The sequence below is a fragment of the Ambystoma mexicanum genome, chromosome 7p (assembly GCF_040938575.1).
Source record: "Ambystoma mexicanum isolate Mex_15411 chromosome 7p, UKY_AmexF1_1, whole genome shotgun sequence".
Taxonomy (NCBI): Eukaryota; Metazoa; Chordata; class Amphibia; order Caudata; family Ambystomatidae; genus Ambystoma; species Ambystoma mexicanum.
Window position 1 is genome coordinate 722,416,159 of NC_090939.1, and position 14,980 is coordinate 722,431,138.

At 44.6% G+C, this 14,980-nt stretch overlaps 1 protein-coding gene across 1 annotated transcript in view; it reads left to right on the forward strand.

The window, feature by feature from the left end:
- SYAP1 (synapse associated protein 1) overlaps window positions 1-14,980 on the forward strand; it is a 1,300,668-nt gene that overhangs the window by 485,851 nt on the left and 799,837 nt on the right. Inside the window, exon 5 of the mRNA XM_069636804.1 lies at window positions 12,505-12,644. Within this exon, the coding sequence (XP_069492905.1) occupies window positions 12,505-12,644 (140 nt within the window). The remainder of the gene's footprint in view (window positions 1-12,504; window positions 12,645-14,980) is intronic.

Below are 14,980 nucleotides of genomic sequence, written 5' to 3' on the forward strand. Positions count from 1 at the left end.
TATCTAGCGGCACAGGTAGGGGTAGTGAACGATTGGTTACACGCGGACCCTACACTGCCACGCATCCGTATTGAATTGGAACCCATGTCCCCAGTCCCCCCACTACAGGTCCTGTATGCCAACAACAGCCGAATCCCGATGCTGCCCAAAATAACACACCATATCCGTCGTGCCTGGCAAGATGCACATGATCTGGTTGGCTGGAAGGGAAAGCCTACACTATCCCAACCCATATCGCATAACACATACCTGCCGGAAATAATGAAAATGGACTCTTTTGAACACTGGGGGGCAAAAGGGATAAACACACTGGCACATGTGATCCAAGGGGGTCGTCTCCTAAGCTTCGAAGCCATGCAAGAGCAATTTGATTTGGCACCTATGGACCAGTTTCGACATGCGCAACTGACCCACGCCATTCGCACCCAGTTCCCTGACATAACAACTATACCTCTCTGCTCTCCCATCGAGACCAATGTCCTCCCACAACGAATCCCCTCCAGGGTCACCTCTACCCTCTACCAGGCCCTTAACTCCTTTGGGGCCACACAACTTGACAGGCTCAAAGAAAGGTGGGAGAGATATCTGGGTGGACTGGAACCAGAAGACTTGATAGATGCATTAATGTCACCCAGAGAAATTGGTATAGAAGCCAGGCTCATACTAATGCAACTTAGAATCCTACACCATTCTTACTACTCTCGCACTGCTATGGCCAGGTGGGGGGGAACTGAGGATGAGACATGCATCAGATGCAGGAGTGTACCGGCCACCTTCTACCATATGATGTGGGACTGTCGGGTGCTACAAGTCTTCTGGGGGGGACTGCATCAATGCAATCTCTACGGTCCTGGCAACGCCAATACCTGGAGATCCCAAAATGTCACTCTGGGCATCTGGGGGGAAGTGGGCCTGACAAAATACGAAATAATGTTTGTGGCAGTCGCGCTAGGGGCAACCAAAAGGCTCATCGCTGCCAACTGGGGCTCTGCAGACCCACTGCACCTGAATCGCTGGAGCAATGAACTAAACAGATGCGCAGCTTCGGAGCGCTGAATTTATAACGCGCGAGGTTGACCCCGCAAATTTGAAAGATATGCCAGGCAGTAATTGTTTGGTTCTTCCCAGTTAATCTGGATCCACGTGGGTCAGCTGTGCTCATCCTTTGGGTGATGGTCGGGGCACACATTAATACATTGTTCCTATCTAAACTAAACATGCTAAGCCTGAATATTAACTCATTGTGGTAGGAACCTCGGCGGTACAGGAAAGGGTGCCAGGGGCCAGGGAGGATAAAATACAGTCATGCTGACCCCCCCCATCCCCCACATTCAAGACCTCATTGATACCGCAGTTCATGCACTCAAGGCCTCCACCCAGGGTTTTGATCTTTAATTTATTCCTCCTGGTACCTCGTGTTACAGGGGATATGTGTTCATGTTGGGAAGAAACACAGCCGCACAAACTTGGTTCTTCGGTGGACACTTGATTTTTGTTGGGACCAGGGGGGTCGAATGCTTATCAGGGAATGCAAAGGTGTGGGGGGTCCAGTCAGTCGTGTGGGGCTGGCTCCGGCCTGGCGTAGTGGGGGGGTTGGAGACCTGATGGCCGGTTAGTGTAGATGAATTGGCGCAGCGCAGAGCATGGTGTTGTCTCACGGTCTTGCAGGTGGCATTCCTTTTGCATATACTAAATATTCGCCATATTGAAGGGACGAGGGGGATGTGGAATTCCGTGAGAACGGGGCTCTTGCAGAGCCAGTGTCATACAGAAATGGGACCTTGTGGACAAGGAACATTAGCAGCGCGAGTCTGCAACTTCTCCCTTCTGGGCTAATACTCCCCCTTTGTACGTTATATCACCTCATATGGTGTTAGTCTTATTTGGAAGCACCTAGGATAGGCTAATTTTCATCCCAACACATGTTGGTGGCAGGAGTTTGGGCCATTTAAAGAGGGAATTCATGAATGTTACTTGGTGTTAATAAAACATTGATTGGGACAGTCCATTTCCAAATTCAATAGTTATTTTTCTGTAGATATCCTAACTGCTGCTTCTGCACTGTTATGGTTGGATGTATGGTCCAATGACAGTCAAGTTGGCTTGAACTATTTTATCTGACATGATTCTGACTGGTATTAAAACTTTGAAGTGGTTATATTGGGTTAAACAATCCTTGGTTCATTGACCCTATTTGTATTATTATTATTACATATTTTTTTATAGTGTGAACCTAGCTTGGGAGCGAAGGACCGCTGTTACAGGTCATAGAGCAAAACATTGATAATTATAACTAAAGTTAACTTGATGACTTTCTCGCCACCATAGTACAATATGAGGATGGGGGCTGCACAAGGTTTCCTGAATCTAGGTTTCAGCAAGATGCTGTTGGAAGGGCTGGTCTAAATTTCATTCTTATACTTCAGTACAACAAGGAAGGGGAATGAAGGTCAAATAATGATCGTATCATTTTTAATAATTTTAATATAGCTGCATTATACTGGTTTTGACACATAAAAGTAAAAAAAAACACAAATGAAATACATGTACCAAAGATGCAAGGAAATGTAAGTTTGTAAAGGATAGGGAGCAAAAAGTAAAGACTAGAACTAATTTGATTAAATTAATTCCACATCAAAAGGAGACCATATAACATTACTGTCAACCATTGTATAACATTAGGAGGACATATTGGGAAGGAGAATGTGAACTAACGGAGATTGGAATAACTTGAAATCTACTATGCGAGACAATCTAAATCATGATGATTGTCTTCAATTAAACATCTTGAGCTCTAAGTAATGGGGTATAGAACTTCCCTTTCTTACTAGTTTCAACTATAACCCAATTTTGGGCTCATTTTCATCAGGCCTGGGTACCTGTTTCTAAAACAAAATTCTAAAAAGATAGATAAGAAATCACTGTTGTGTCAACATAAGTTACAAATCGCCCAAAAGGCGCCCTTACTTCAAATTGATGAAGTGTGCATGGTATGCTGTTGGCGTTGTTTCCTGATCACCAGCAGAAACCTATAAACAAAGCAACCAGAAAAGCACCACCACAGGTTAATAATCTGGCATATTATTAATACCTTAGCCAAGCTGTTTGTCTAAAAAAGGTAAAAACATTACTCAAAGATTGAGAGGGAACAGTGGTCCTGTCTACAAGCGAATCGACCCAGGCCAAGCATGGCTGTGCCACATGCAAGAAAGGGAACACAAATATAGAAGCAAGTGCATCAGAGCGAGTTCTTGCGCTAAACGAATCACTGGTATTCTTAGTGCAATCCTTCATGTTTCAATGCGATTCTACAGTGCACAGGTGCACCTTAAGTTAGAAACAAGTGAAAGACATGAATAAAAAGAACACAGAGGGACGTGCTGGTACCTTGATCAAATGCCAGAAAGTGTGGCACCTTGTCCCAATGCAGCACAGGGTGCATAACCATGTAGTGCTCTTAAGGAGAACTCTGTATCCTGTACCAATTGAACTGAGCTGTTAATGAAAACAGCAAACGTGTGCCAATGTCACGTCCAAACGTGACCACCAGTGTGGTACCATGGAAACCACGTAGTTGATGAACATGGTAGATGCTGCAGGACCGTCGTTGGGTGACGGCATCTCAATACTCAACAACGGCGTGACAGAGAGAGGGAGTCTGCCGTGAATGCATCGCCGACCCAGCATGCATGGATGCACATCAATTAAAATAAAATGGAACACAAGGGAGCAATACCTTGGATACGCTCAGTAAGAGGGGGCCGCTGAAATGACTGTCCCGTTGCCTCCAATGACATGCCTAAACGGGAGCAAAAGTGCCCACACATCCCAAAAATAAGGGAGGGACAAAGATTAGAGGAGTCAAAAATCAGGTAGACAGATGAAAAAGTTGTTACCTCCCCCGATGGTATTGGGTGGAAGGGAGCCCAAACAAAGTAAAAAATAAAAATTAATAAATACATTTGTGAGACCGAGCACCAGAGGGAAACCAATGGACTGACTCTGGGAGCGGAGTGATAGTCGCACAAAACATTGCTATAAGATGGCAAGACATACCAGGGGATTAGCACTTGGTGCAAATTTATATGCCCAGAGGCTGCCATTCTTCTTACTGGATAAGTCCGGAGCGAAATGTGTCAAGTTTTTACAGCCAGAACTGTTGTTTTCTGGCTAATCTGTATTCGATTTCACTGGTATTGGTTCCCTGGATTTTATCAATAACCCACCATTTGATGTCATTATCACCATGGCCCATCGACACAAAATGTTCCACAAGCGGTGCGGCCATAGTTTTGGTCCTGATTTTGGACCCATGTTCAATGATTCTCCCTTTCACTTATCTCGTGGTTTTTGCCTACATATGCTTTATTGCAGGGACACAGAATAACATACACTACACTACTGCTTTTACACATGCTGTGAAAGTCCAGATACTTTAACAATACTTTCTGTGATTCACTTCAGCATTCTGTGTTTTCAATGTCAATTTGCAGACTACACAACTTGCACAAGGGTAGTGTCCCTTGACAGGTGGCAATCCCATGTGTGCTCTCAAATTGGTCAGACGTTTGCCAAAGCAGTTATTCGCTGAAACTAAATGCTGCTTGAGATTTTTTTTTAAAGCAAATAAGGGGGGAGGGGTTCCAAGTCTGGAGAGTTAGGTTGGAGAGTATGCCAATTCTTGAGAATCAATTTTTTGAAGGCATTGCTCGGTGGACTTAAAGTTGTTACACATGCAGTCCTAGATTTTTATTTTCTGTTGGCAGTTTTATCCAAAGGATTTGCTCTGGCCAAAAATCTCACTCTTTTTCTGCATTTTTTAAGTGCATGCCTGGGATAGCCCCTGTCCAAGAACCATTTAAATACAATGTCTGCTTCTTTTTTGAAATCCTGCACTAGGGTACAGTTTATTCTCCCACAGAGAAACTGTCTAAAAGGTATATCATCCATTGGGGACTTTGGGTGGTGTAAGATGGTATTTTGATCTGTTGGCTTTCTATAGAGACTCATCCCATCGCTTTGTCTATCACTTTGATAGTAAAATCTAGAAAAGAAATGCATTAATTGTTTTTGCACATGGTGAATCTGAGATTGGGATTGAGACTGTTGACCCAGTCAAAGAAATTATCGATGTTAGCCTCTCTAGTGTCCCAAACGATCAAAATGTCATTTATATTTCTCTTATATAGGTGTAACGCTGCAAAATGGGGATTGTTGGGAGTTAAAATAAAAAGCTCTTCAAATTTGGCCATATACAAGTTGGCCCAGTTTGTGGCAAAAGAGCCTCCCATCGCTGTGCCTTTAGTTTGGATCAAAAATTGACTTGACACTGAAGATGTTTTGGTTTAAAGCTACTTCTAAAAGTTCCAAAGTAAAATCAGTCGGAACCAGGTGAGGCTCTGTTCTTTCATTCAAATAATATTTACATACTCGTATTGCCTCCCACTGAGGTATATTGGAATATAAATATTCCACATCCAGAGTGACCAGGCGATTGTTGTTGGATTCGAAGGAACCCTGCATCTTTGCCTGACGTGGAAATCTCTCTTGGATGGTCGGAGTCGGATCGCATTGGAGGAGCCCATAGGTGTCTGCTTAATGAAGAATTCTATAGGCCTCATTTCGAATGGATTGTGTCCTCCCACGTATTCCTCATCTTGTGATAATTCGTTTCGCCAGCTTCGCTGCATCTGAATTTTTTTTTCGGCAGAGGGCGCTGTGCTCCAGGCTGTGGCATCGAATGTCCCTCGACGGGCTCCGTACCGTGTCAACGTCACCGATGGTATAAATGGCTCGAGCCGCGCCCGTTGGCTTCAGTTCTGTTTTTCCGATTGCTTCGCAACTCGTGAACGGCGCGCTTCAGGATTTTATATCGAAAATGTCGTCTTCTTCGACCGCTTCGACACCCAAGACGGGGTTTAAGAAGTGTAATGATTGCGGATCGAAGATGTCCATTACCGATCCCCATCGAATCTGTTTATGGTGTCTGGGCACAGACCACCGAACAGGCGACTGTGGCTCTTGTCAATCTATGACAGAGAAGGCCCTCCGTGAGAGGAATAGTAAGTTGGTGGTGGGGCGGGAGGCGTCGAAGGGCTCTTCGAAAGCCTTATCAAAAAACATAAAAAATCATCCGACTCTAAAGAATCGGAACGCCATAAAAGGCACTCGAAGAGATCCCGATCTCATAGTAGGTCAAGGCGATCTTCTTCGTCTTCCTCAAAAAAGCTCAAGAGGAGACACAGATCTCCGTCGTCATCGTCCGATTCGTCAACAGAATTGTTTCGATGCCCGACTAGATCGGATTCCCCAACGAAATGGGAGAGCTTTAGGAAGAAAATGTTGCAGGTATTCGAGAATGCGGCCTTGACCCCCTAAAAAAAAACGCAGAAAAACCAGATCCCGGTTGCTCCTCTGGACGACGCAGGGAAGTCAGAAACTACAACGGTCAAACCGAGTAGTACCCATAAGTCTCGAGTCGACAAGTCATCGAGAAACTCTCGAGAATCGAGTATCTCTCCGATCCCTCATAAAAAAACAAATTGTAGTAGTCAGGTGTAACTTTATCGACGCCATCGGCGTCGACGGCTCCGATGTTGAAGCCTATGTCATCGTTGACGCCTCTGTCGAAGGCTTCGTCGAGTGTGTCGAAGGTTCCTTTCGACTTCTTCGAAGGTTACATCGAAGAAAACACCGATTCCATCGTCAACTTACGAGGAGGAAGAGAGAAGGTTTACACCTTTACCAAGAACAGACTTTAAGTCCATGTCTTCGATTTTTGAGGAATCTGGTTCAGATGAAGAAGAGGTCACTCCTTTTGGAGTAAAATATGGGACTAGATAAATTCCAGAGGAGTTAGTAGATCCTCAGACAAAGATGAGACCTGTCTGTAACTTTACATTCTGCCAGTGGTGTGGATACATCACCTGAATTAGAGTTTGTTACACCTGATCCGGCAGATCACGCGGATTCAGGGTACAGAAATCTGATGAGTAGGGTGATTGAATATATAGGTTGGGGAAGAGCTTCCCCTATGTTTGAACAGGATGACATGACAGATATTATTCAGAGGACCCCGAAAATATCTGGTACTCCCCTTTCATAGGATGTTACAAAGAACAGTGGAGAGAAACTGGGAGAAACCAGATAGCATTGCTGCAGTAGACAGTAATCTCCCAAAAAAGTACAGAACTTTGACTTCTGACCCAGAATACCTGAGTAGACACCCTACTCCAGAAAGTTTGGTAATTCAGGCAGCTACTACATCCAGGCAGACAGCATACCCAACCATACCTCCGGACAGGGAGGATAAAAAGGTTGATGCCTGGGCTTGTAAAGTTTTTACTTCGAGTAGCATGGCCTTGAAATCTACCAATGTCACCTGTACCCTGGCCAGGTTCACACATACCCTGTGGGAATGTATTTCGGCGGTGGCTGAACATATTCCGGAAGGCGAGGAAAGAGAAGGCTTCCTGAATATAGTCAATGACGGTAAGGAGGCAATGGGGAATGCCTCCAGTCTGGACTGGATACTGCTGATAGTATTAGCAGGTCCATGGCTTCAGGCACAGTGCTAAGCAGATTTGTGTGGTTGAGGAAGTCGGGGTTTGCATCAGATGTGCAGGCCAGGCTTCTCCACATGCCCTTTGATGGCTTGAGGCTGTTTGGTAGTAAGGCTGACGAAAGCCTGGAAAAACTACAGACCTCGAAAGCGGCAGCAAAGTCCCTTAGCGCCTCTATGCGACAGCCTCAGAAACCCTATTCAGGGTCATCTTCCTGGAGGGGTCGTTCTTTTCGTTACTACTCTTCGGTTAGTAGAGGAAGAGGACAGGCTTTTCAAAGGGGCAAAAGAAATGTCACTCGTGGTGGACGAGGAAGAAAGACAAAGCCATCTTCAGGAATGGCATCTACACCCTCAGCCGCTCCTGCAGCCGCCTCCAAATCTCTGAGGTCTTATCATACAAAACACCAGTGGGAGGCAGAATCTCTCAGCATCTGAAAGAATGGCAAGGCATTACTTCAGATGCTTGGGCACTGGAAACAGTAGCCCAAGGTTACTGCCTTCCCTTCCTAAAAAGACCTCACGATCATCCACCGGGAGCCAGCTCTACCAAGATTCCAGACCCGCTCCTTTGGCAGGAAGTTATAACCCTGCTAGAGAAAGGTGCAATAGAACGTGTACCTGTAGCGGAGAGAAACAAGGGTTGGTACTGCCCTTATTTTCTCATCCCGAAGAAAGACGGAGGACTGAGACCCATCTTGGACTTAAGAAAATTGAACAAGTTCCTCAGAAAGTTCAAGATGTTAACCCTTTCTGAGATCCTTCAGGCTCTCCAACTCCAAGACTGGTTGGCGTCATTGGACCTTCAGGATGCTTATTTTCATGTGCCAATCCATCCCATGCACAGAAAATACCTGAGGTTCGCAGTTGGCGGTTCTCATTATCAGTTTCGAGTTCTGCCATTCGGGCTGACCTCCGCTCCGAGGGTTTTCACCAAACTGATGGTGGTAGTAGCAGCGAGTCGCAGGAGATGGGGGGATTCACGTCTACCCCTACCTGGACGATTGGTTGATCAGAGCATGTTCTTCGGAACAAGCTCAAGAACCATCTGTCGATCACCTGCCACTTCCTCCACAAACTGGGCTTCTCCCTCAATTTCAAGAAGTCTCACATGATACCATCCCAACAACTCCAGTTTATCGGAGCAGTCTTGGACACTTCCTCAGGCAAAGCCTCGCCGCCCGAGGTGAGAGCTCTCCACATACAGCAGATGGTAACAAAATTTCAAAAAGCCCAGCATCTGCCGGCCTTAGATTGCCTGAGGTTGCTCGGCCTCATGGCATCCTGCATTTTTCTGGTGCCAGAGGCCAGACTGAGAATGATATCCCTTCAATGGGCCCTCAGAACTCAGTGGTCCCAATTCTCAGGGAATATGTCAGCTCTTCTGCAAGTCCCGAGCGCAGGTGCTCAGGATCTATCATGGTGGGCTTGCAACGACAACATCCTCAAGGGAGAGTCTTTTTGGCAACCATGGCCGGAGATAACAGTAGTGACGGACGCCTCACTCACGGGGTGGGGAGCACACACCAACGATCTGACAATCAGCGGACGTTGGTCTCCATCGGAGTCCAAACTACACATCAACCTATTGGAGCTGAGGGCAATCAGACTAGCTCTGAAGGCTTTTCTGCCCTCCGTACAGAGAAAGAATGTCCTGATAATGACGGACAACACAGTGGCCATGTACTACCTCAACAAAAGAGGAGGCGTAGGGTCACTACCTCTCTGCAGAGAAGTGATGCAGCTCTGGTTCTGGGCAATACAAGAGGGAATCTCTCTATCGGCAGTTCACCTAGCCGGAGAGCAGAACACGGCGGCAGACGCTCTGAGCAGGCAGAGCACAGTCTCCCACGAGTGGGAGTTAGCTCAGGAAGTCCTTTTAGAGATCTTCACCCTTTGGGGAACCCCTCAAGTGGATCTGTTCGCAACCTCAGTGAACCGAAAGTGCGATCAGTATTGCTCAAGGGAATTTCCTCCGAGAGGAGCTCTAGGGGACGCGTTCGTGGTGGTTTGGGATTTTCCCCTGCTGTACCCGTTTCCTCCAGTCCCTGTGATTCCTCAGGTAATCAGGAGGTTGAGAAGGTTCAGGAAAATCATGATCCTAATTGCCCCGGATTGGGCCAGGAGAACGTGGTACCCGGACCTTCTGGACATGTCCATCTGCCCTCCAGTACGTCTTCCACAAAGAGAGGATCTTCTCTCGCAAGAGGAAGGTCGGGTTCTCCATCCAGAGGTCAACGCGCTCAACCTTCATGCATGGTTTCTGAGAGGTTGAGATACAAGGATTGGGATCTTCCGGATGACGTAATGGAGATTTTGCTTTCGGCCAGAAGGCCAGCAACAAAATCTTTGTACCGGTGTCGTTGGAATAAATTTAGTAACTGGTGCAAGGATAGAAATGTGGACCCTTTTCAATGTAGCACACCAATGGTGCTTTCTTTTCTGTTACATCTAGCAAATCTGGGGCTCCAGATCAAAACAATCAAAGGATACCTTGCTGCGCTTTCCATTTTTAAGCCCTCCTCGGAAGAGGTTTCTTATTTTAAAATCCCATTAATAATACAATTCCTGAAAGGACTTGCAAATGTATATCCACCAATACCATTCCATGTTCCAACTTGGGATTTGAATCTAGTTCTTAAATTCTTGACCTGTATACCATTTGAGCCTCTGCACTCATGCCCATTGAGGCTTCTGACATTAAAAACTGTCCTCCTGGTGGCATTAACATCATCCCGCAGGGTTAGTGAACTACAGGCTCTCTCATGTAAACCTCCATATACCACTTTTTATAAGGACAAAGTAATTCTGAAAGTTAAACCATCTTTCTTACCGAAAGTAATTTTCGACTTCCATTTGTCGCAGAAAATTGTTTTACCAACATTTTATCCTCCTCCTCATCTGGGAAAAGAAGAGGAAAGATTACATAGGCTGGACCCTAAAAGGGCCCTCAGCTTTTACATTGCAAGAATGACGAAATTACGCCAAGACGACCAACTTTTTGTGGGCTACAAAGGTCGTAAATTGGGTTTGGCGGTCACTAAACAAACCATATCTCGCTGGATTATTCTAGCTATATTGGAATGCCACACATTAGCAGGGAAAGACCCACCGGATGGGCTTCGGGCTCACTCAACAAGGGGAATGGCCACTTCTGCGGCTTTGAAGAGGGGAGTTCCGGCAAAAGATATTTGCTCAGCTGCAACATGGGCATCAATACATACCTTTACCAAACATTACTGTTTGGATACCTCATCCTCAAATGAAGGTCTATTTGCCAAAGCGGTTCTCCACTCTGTACATGAAAACTAAAACTATTATTCCCACCTCCAAATTGATCACTGCTATGGGAGTCTATCACAAGATGAGGAATATGTGGGAGGACACAATCCATTCGAAGAACAAGTTACTTACAAACTGTAACGTTCTTTCCACTGGATGTTCCTCCCACGTATTCCTCATCGACCCTCCCAACCTACCCCGCGGAATAGTTTATACTTCTTACAAGTTCCTCTCACGATGGGCCTATCAGTCACAACATACGCCTAGATGTTCCACGATTAATTCCTCGAAAAAACAGAACTGAAGCCAACGGGCGCGGCTGGAGCCATTTATCCCATCGGTGACGTCGACACGGTACGGAGCCCGTCGAGGGACATTCGACACCACAGCCTCGAGCACAGCGCCCTCTGCCGAAATTTGTTTTCCGATGCAGCGAAGCAGGCGAAACAAATTATCACAAGATGAGGAATACGTGGGAGGAACATCCAGTCGAAAGAACGTTACAGTTGGTAAGTAACTTGTTCTTTTTTTAAACATGAATGAGACTTTGAGCAGTTTGGATTGCCATTGGGACGGAGTTCCAGAAGATTGGAGCATAGCATGAAAACGACAGTTCCTTATTTTTCTCCTTCAAACCATTCTAGTTTCCAGTCCCGATGGTCTTTCGGCAAGTTGACAGTGTGTTACTGTCAGCTGGGCTGGTGTACTGGTGGTGTATTTATATGTTAATAGAATATATAGTGCCAAAATTGTTAATATCAATAATTAGGAAATGTTCTGCGTTCTCTATTAACTGAAAAAAATCGGAATAAACCTTAGTTTGTATTACATTCATGCTCCTTACACCAATACAAATGATACCGATTTTATTGTGATAGAAACTCTAAGGCAAGGAAAATGGTAACCCGATTTTGTGTTAACCAATGGAACTTGCATTCTTTAAATTCAATCTATGGTTCGGCCCAGTTCCCAAAATGTGATTTTGATGTAGAAACACTAAGAACTAATTTACATATTTTATTTTTGTGTACCCTGTATGGCATATCACGTAAACAGATATTGTGCCTTTAAAGAAAGTTTTTAACGTGACTAATAATCGATTTCATATTATTTAGACATGGAGTCAACTGATAATCATGTGGTGAAAAGCCTGGAACAAATTCTTATTGGATGTTTTCAATCTTCGGAATTATTGATGAATTTTTGTTTAGTGACTATGTTTAGACTATGTTTAATAATGTGGACTATTAATAATCTGCGTTTGTCATTTTATTCTGTTGTATATAGCTTTTGAATTATATTCTAATACTTATTTTACTGTTTTATATGTATTATCACCTTTAGTTCAACAAAAAGCAAACCTCATCACTTTTTAATATTGCTAGTCCTCATTGACTTGTGTTTGAAGAAACCATTTATATACACACACATTTATTTTCACAATACTCAGGATTTTCACCCTTTTAATGTAAACATGTTTTTGGATGTTCACTACTTGGTCATTGTTTGGTATGATTTTACTTCAGAATTTGATGCACACAATACATGTTAAACCAAGAATGCCAATCCTGTGCTAACATGTCAAATTGTAGGACCTTTTTGTAACTCACCTCAGTGTTGTCTAACAAAGTTACCCTTCTTTCTCCCCCAATGACTTTCAGGACCGTAGAAACTTTCTGCGTGACCCACCAGCTGGTGTACAATTTCAATTTGATTTTGATCACATGTTTCCTGTTGCCTTAGTCATGCTGCAGGAAGACGAGCTTCTGAACCGAATGAGATTTGATCTTGTCCCAAAACAGTAAGAAATTGCTTTTTAAAGTTAACTTCCTTTTGAGTGTTCCAACATCTTTAAGCATTAATAATTCCCTCTGACAATTATTTAGCTATGGGCAGTGATCTAGGGTGTCCTTGGCTATGTTTCAGAAAATTGACTTGTTTGTTCCATATTGAGCAACATAAAAGTAAAGATGTTAGATGCTTGAAAAGGTGATGGTAAATTGAATTTGGAGTTGTGTGTAGGTGTGAAAGTGATCATGTTCTTTAACACTGGCTTGTCTATGGAGCCACACGATCATTATATCATCTCACAGTTACAGTCAATCTCTCTCTGCCAATCTCCCTCAGATTTTGGAAGATTGGAAGAGGATAGATTTCTTATGGATTATTCAATCGCTAGGGATGAAAGAAACCTTGCACTTTCCTCATTGCAAAATAACAAAGTGCTCAGATTTGAAGGTATTTGATGGGGATGTATGTGTTGTGATCTTATGTTTGTATGTATCCAATGCTTTGTTTTGTTAACTAAAGCCTTGCAGTCTTCTCTTACACTGAACCTCAACTACAGTATTTTGGCAATAACACCCTCCAAAGGTAGTGCAGCCGGTGGGAATTGCAAGTGATGTAAATTGGGACATGTTGCCAACTCCATAGTTGACTGGAAGGGTTAACTGACCCTGATCAATAGCTGGTTTGGGTGGGACAGGAGTATCTATTTGAATGGCCTTCATACCAGGCAGAATGTCTGTTTTTGTTATATTTCTAACTTTGTTGAGGCTTCCAGCATGTCCACACCTTTCTTGTACAAGCCTAAAGTTGTCAGTAATCGTCATAAGTTCACTTTTAAAAGATCTAAAAAAGAGTTGTCCAAAATTGAAGAGTATTAAAACAATTTTTTTTTTTGCAAAATATATTTTTATTGAAATTTTGATGAGCGCGTTCCATAAGAAAAGATCAAAGCTACAGTTAACATCGACATTTCATTGTGTACAAATGTCACAGATGCCCCTAACAAAGACCCAAGAAAGGGAGAAAGACGCGAGAGGGGGAAGAAAAGGGTATGATTACTGCAATGCTAGGTGTTTCAATAGCAGTGGCCAAAAGAACATATGCTCTTTCAGAAATATATTCCAGGAAAGGGCCCCAGTTTAAAGAGAACTTTAGCATTTGGCCTGCAAGGCGTGCTGACATTTTCTCCATCCCTATAATCTCCCACACCTTTACCCCTCAGTTAGAGGTGCACAGGCACTTTGTCTTCCAAAAGCATGCACAACTGATCCTTGCTACCATCTGCAGTTGAGATATCAGATCTGCCTTGCGATCTTCCATTGGAAGCGTGCCATCTTTAGGAACACCCCCAAAAAGGAGTGTCAACGGACACATGGGGAGGGGAGCAGGGTACCTGGGATATCCTTGATTTTGGATCGGATCTCCTGCCAATAGGTCTGTATGGTGGGACAGTGCCACCACATGTTGATTAAGTCTCCCAGCTGTCTGCAGCCATGCCAGCAGCAGTCCGAATAGGTAGGGCGAATTGCATGTAGTTTCTGAAGGAACAATTACCAACGGAAACAAGCTTAAGGGTGCCATCCTTAATGAGAGTGCATCAAACTTTTATGTGCTCGGGCCCAAATTTTCAGCCATGACTCTTTGGGAATTTCTAGCACTAGCTCCCTCTCCCAGCACAGCATATATGGGAATTTTCCCCCTTGTGATGTGCTTTCATGCAAACAATAACATGTTGAGACCCTATGCGCACCCTGCTCCTCCAGTACCCTGAATTCCATCCCCATGGGAGAGCGACAGCCCGTCTGCCTAACGCACTTATTAGACACACAGTGACGTAATTGTGCATAGCGAAAGCACTCTGGACTCCACCTGATTAAACCTCTGCTTACATTTAATGACTGTGAGTGGCGCCTCACCCCTAAAGAGATCGCTTAGTCTTAGGGTGTTTCCGGACCCCCAGTGTTTGAACGTGTTTGTGTGCATGCCTGGTGAGAAAGCAGGGGTTTGGAGGATCGGGGAGAGAGGACCGAACCCTGATCGAAATCCCTGTTGCAGGCATGCCTTATCTTAGCAGGGTGGTGGTAAGAGTGGTCACTTAAAGACTGCACTGTGGTTGTCTCGCCTCTTTAGGGAGGAAAGGGAGGTGACTTAATGGGAAAGGGGAAGCAGCCTGCTCTATATCCTTCCATTTGGGGGAATTCTCAATAAGGGCCCATTCTAGCATTGGGGCAATTTGGGACGCTGAGACTTATCTCTGAATCGATGGGACCCCAGGCCCGCCAAGCGCCTTAGACCTAGTGAGGAGTTTGGGAGGGATTTGAGACTGTCTCCGCTACCAAATATACTGCC